Below are 2,852 nucleotides of genomic sequence, written 5' to 3' on the forward strand. Positions count from 1 at the left end.
AGGCGGCAGTGTGTAGGATTCGCCCGAGTCACCCTCGGTGCAACGCGGGGTAGTGAAAAAACACACCTAGGAAGAAGACAAAGTTATGACACGAAGGCCCAAATCCCCAATAGTGAAGCTCTTACTGATAGGTAGGTGCAGCCAATTAGTGCCATCTGTAATAAATGGACTTCAAATATGTGGTACTACAATTTGAAGGATGTCGAAGCAAGATATGTTTACAAAATCGTGCCTCGTTGATCAAATACAAATGTTTCATTCGAAAGGATTGACTATACACACTGCAAAATGCGAAAGAGCTTAATTACTGCTCGCACAAACAACACGAATTAATCTTAGTGTAACACGGTCACAGCATGAGGGCCCCAGCTATACCGTTGCAGCCTTTCGACGACGACCTCCAGCGCGGCGGGGTTTGTCCTCTCCGCCATCTCCACCGTCAGAGCCGGCACCTCTCCCTCTCCAGCCACCTCCGCCTCGGCCTTGGGCCGGTCAACCACGTCGGCGCGGCACACGGGGCAGCACTGGCTCTTCTTCAGCCACGAGTCGACGCACGGCGCGTGGAAGCTGTGCTCGCACCTCGGGAGCCGCCTGCACCGGTCGCCGGACTCGAACGCTTCCAGGCACACGGCGCAGTCCCCGCCGCCTCCGACGGCAGCTTTGAAGTCGTGGCACGGCAGCGCTTCGAGCTCCTCGGCCGACAGGCCCTTGCCTTTGCCTCCGCAGGCGTCGTCCACGGCACGCTCCAGGTCGGCGCTGGAGGCCTGGGCGGCGCCCCGCCGCAGAGCCCAGAAGATCACGAGGACGTGGACGATGAGCATCAGCGTCACGCCGGCCACCAGGGCGGCGACGGAGAGCGCAGTGGAAGCAGTGACCATCCTAGCTAGTTGCAGGTGACTGCTGACTATAGAGGCGCTAGCATAACAGCTCGTGCGAGCTAGTATACGCTTTCATGCGTCTTTGAGAGTTTTCGACCATGCATGTATGGGTCTTGTTACTTCCGTTCTCCGGCTTTGGATATGGAGATGGGGCATATTATGCTGAAGTTGTAGGAGAAAACAAGGAGGAACAGACAACTTTATCACCAGATCATCACTTGGGATGTAACTATGTAAGCAGCTAATTAAGCAAGGTACTGGATAAGAGGTGCCAGTTGCTGAATGGCTGATAGGTTCAAGGTAGAGAACGACCGGAACAACTAAAATAATGGTTTTTTATTCTTTAACTATATTGAGAATTTCTTAATAGAGGAAATTGCACAAATGCACAACTTTGGGGTTGAGCTAACACAAAACCACAACACTAGGACTAATCAATAACAGACAACACAAATCAACCAGTTGAACACAAATCAAATGACCGGACCCGGTAGTCATAGACACAAAGTAGTGGAGAAATTTTAAGTGGCTGGGCTAAATTGGCTGAAATTTCTTACATTGATCATTTAAGATGTTTAGAAATACTGTAATTTTTAAGATTTTTTGAGAACTTTGAGTTTTTGAAGATAATTTGACCGAATCTTAGAAAAAGTTGTCCAAATTTTAAAATGGATGGGCCACTGAAAATTTTCCATATTGATCATTTAAGATGTTGTGAATTACTTTAGTTTTTCAGATCCTTTTGAAAACTTCTTTTAAAAACAATTGGCCGAATTTGGACTACTTTGGCCAAAAAATTGTCCATTTTGTGAAAATTTTAGAATAATTTAGCCCACCTTGAGATTTTGAGATATTTTTAATATTTTACTTTTATAAGCTAGCTGAGGTCTACTCAACCTAAGCCAGCCTCTCAAGCCAAGCAATCGCTAGAGTCCGTTAACATGGGACCCACATGTCATAATTCTCCTTAACTGACTACTAAGAACATTTTTGTGTGTTGTTGTTACTAGTCCTATAATTGTGATTTTATGTTAAAATCCTCTAGAGTTGTGGTTTTGTGGTATCTCGGCCCAAAAGGTGTGTATTTCTGCAATGTCATCTTCTTAATATTAAGCCGATAGAAAATGTCCAACCCTTAGAAGGCAACCCCCCAGAAAAAGAAAAATCACAAGTAGGGTCCTTTGTGAAGCAAATGCCATCTTCTCCCTACAAACCACACTGTGAGCCTTGTTCGGTGCCAGGACTGAAACTCTACATAGCTAAAGCCAGCAAGATTTTGAATTTGCGGCCAAAAAGTCATGTAGTTGTGCCAAAAGACGTCGGTGGTCACAACCTAAAGATTGGATCATTGTCCGGAAGAACATGACAAGGAGAAGAACCAGACATGAAGAAGATGACACCCACCTCCACCAATGAGGATGGAGCGTGCCCCCGCCACTATGTCAAGGTCACCACCAAGATACAAAAATGCCTGGTCGAATCTCAAAGACCCAAAGAGAGGTGCTACATTGGAGGGAGATCTAGAGGAACCTTATTCACCGCAACCATCTTGGAAGTTGTAGAACATTTCTACTTTGAGAACATGCAATTGGAGCGGGAATGTATCTGGTGCACCTGCACTTGTGGTGTTACCGGTGCACCGGATGCTATAGTATATTTTTTTAAAACTGAAAAAAAAATCTAGCATGTTAACGCAACATCAATGTATGATGTCACAAAATTTTGTATCAAAAAATAAAATATTTTTTGAGATACAAAAATGACAAATTTGACATCAATGCGATAATCTAAAGCTCAAGTTATGTTATGTACTATTCGGTGTTGAATTTGTCAATTTTGTTTTTTGACTTATGTTCCGAATTTTGGCTTGAAATTTTGTGACAACCTACATTGATGTTATGTGAGTGCGCTAATTTTTTTTTCAGAATTGTTTGAACATTTTAAAAGCACAATGTGAGTTTGGTGCACCGGTAG

The 2,852-nt window shown here is 44.4% G+C and overlaps 1 protein-coding gene across 1 annotated transcript; it reads right to left on the bottom strand.

Annotated features, from left to right (window-relative positions):
* Positions 1-265: 265 nt before the first annotated feature.
* On the bottom strand, positions 266-983 carry LOC119335461 (E3 ubiquitin-protein ligase ATL23-like). Its single transcript, XM_037607587.1, has one exon. The coding sequence runs from the start codon at positions 876-878 to the stop codon at positions 336-338; it is 543 nt and encodes a 180-aa protein (XP_037463484.1). The 5' UTR covers positions 879-983; the 3' UTR covers positions 266-335.
* Between the last annotated feature and the right edge of the window lie 1,869 nt (positions 984-2,852).

Source organism: Triticum dicoccoides, chromosome 7B (assembly GCF_002162155.2).
Source record: "Triticum dicoccoides isolate Atlit2015 ecotype Zavitan chromosome 7B, WEW_v2.0, whole genome shotgun sequence".
Taxonomy (NCBI): Eukaryota; Viridiplantae; Streptophyta; class Magnoliopsida; order Poales; family Poaceae; genus Triticum; species Triticum dicoccoides.

Excerpts from the sequence above, each read along its gene's own strand:
- LOC119335461 (XM_037607587.1), bottom strand. The coding sequence starts at position 878 with ATGGTCACTGCTTCCACTGCGCTCTCCGTCGCCGCCCTGGTGGCCGGC.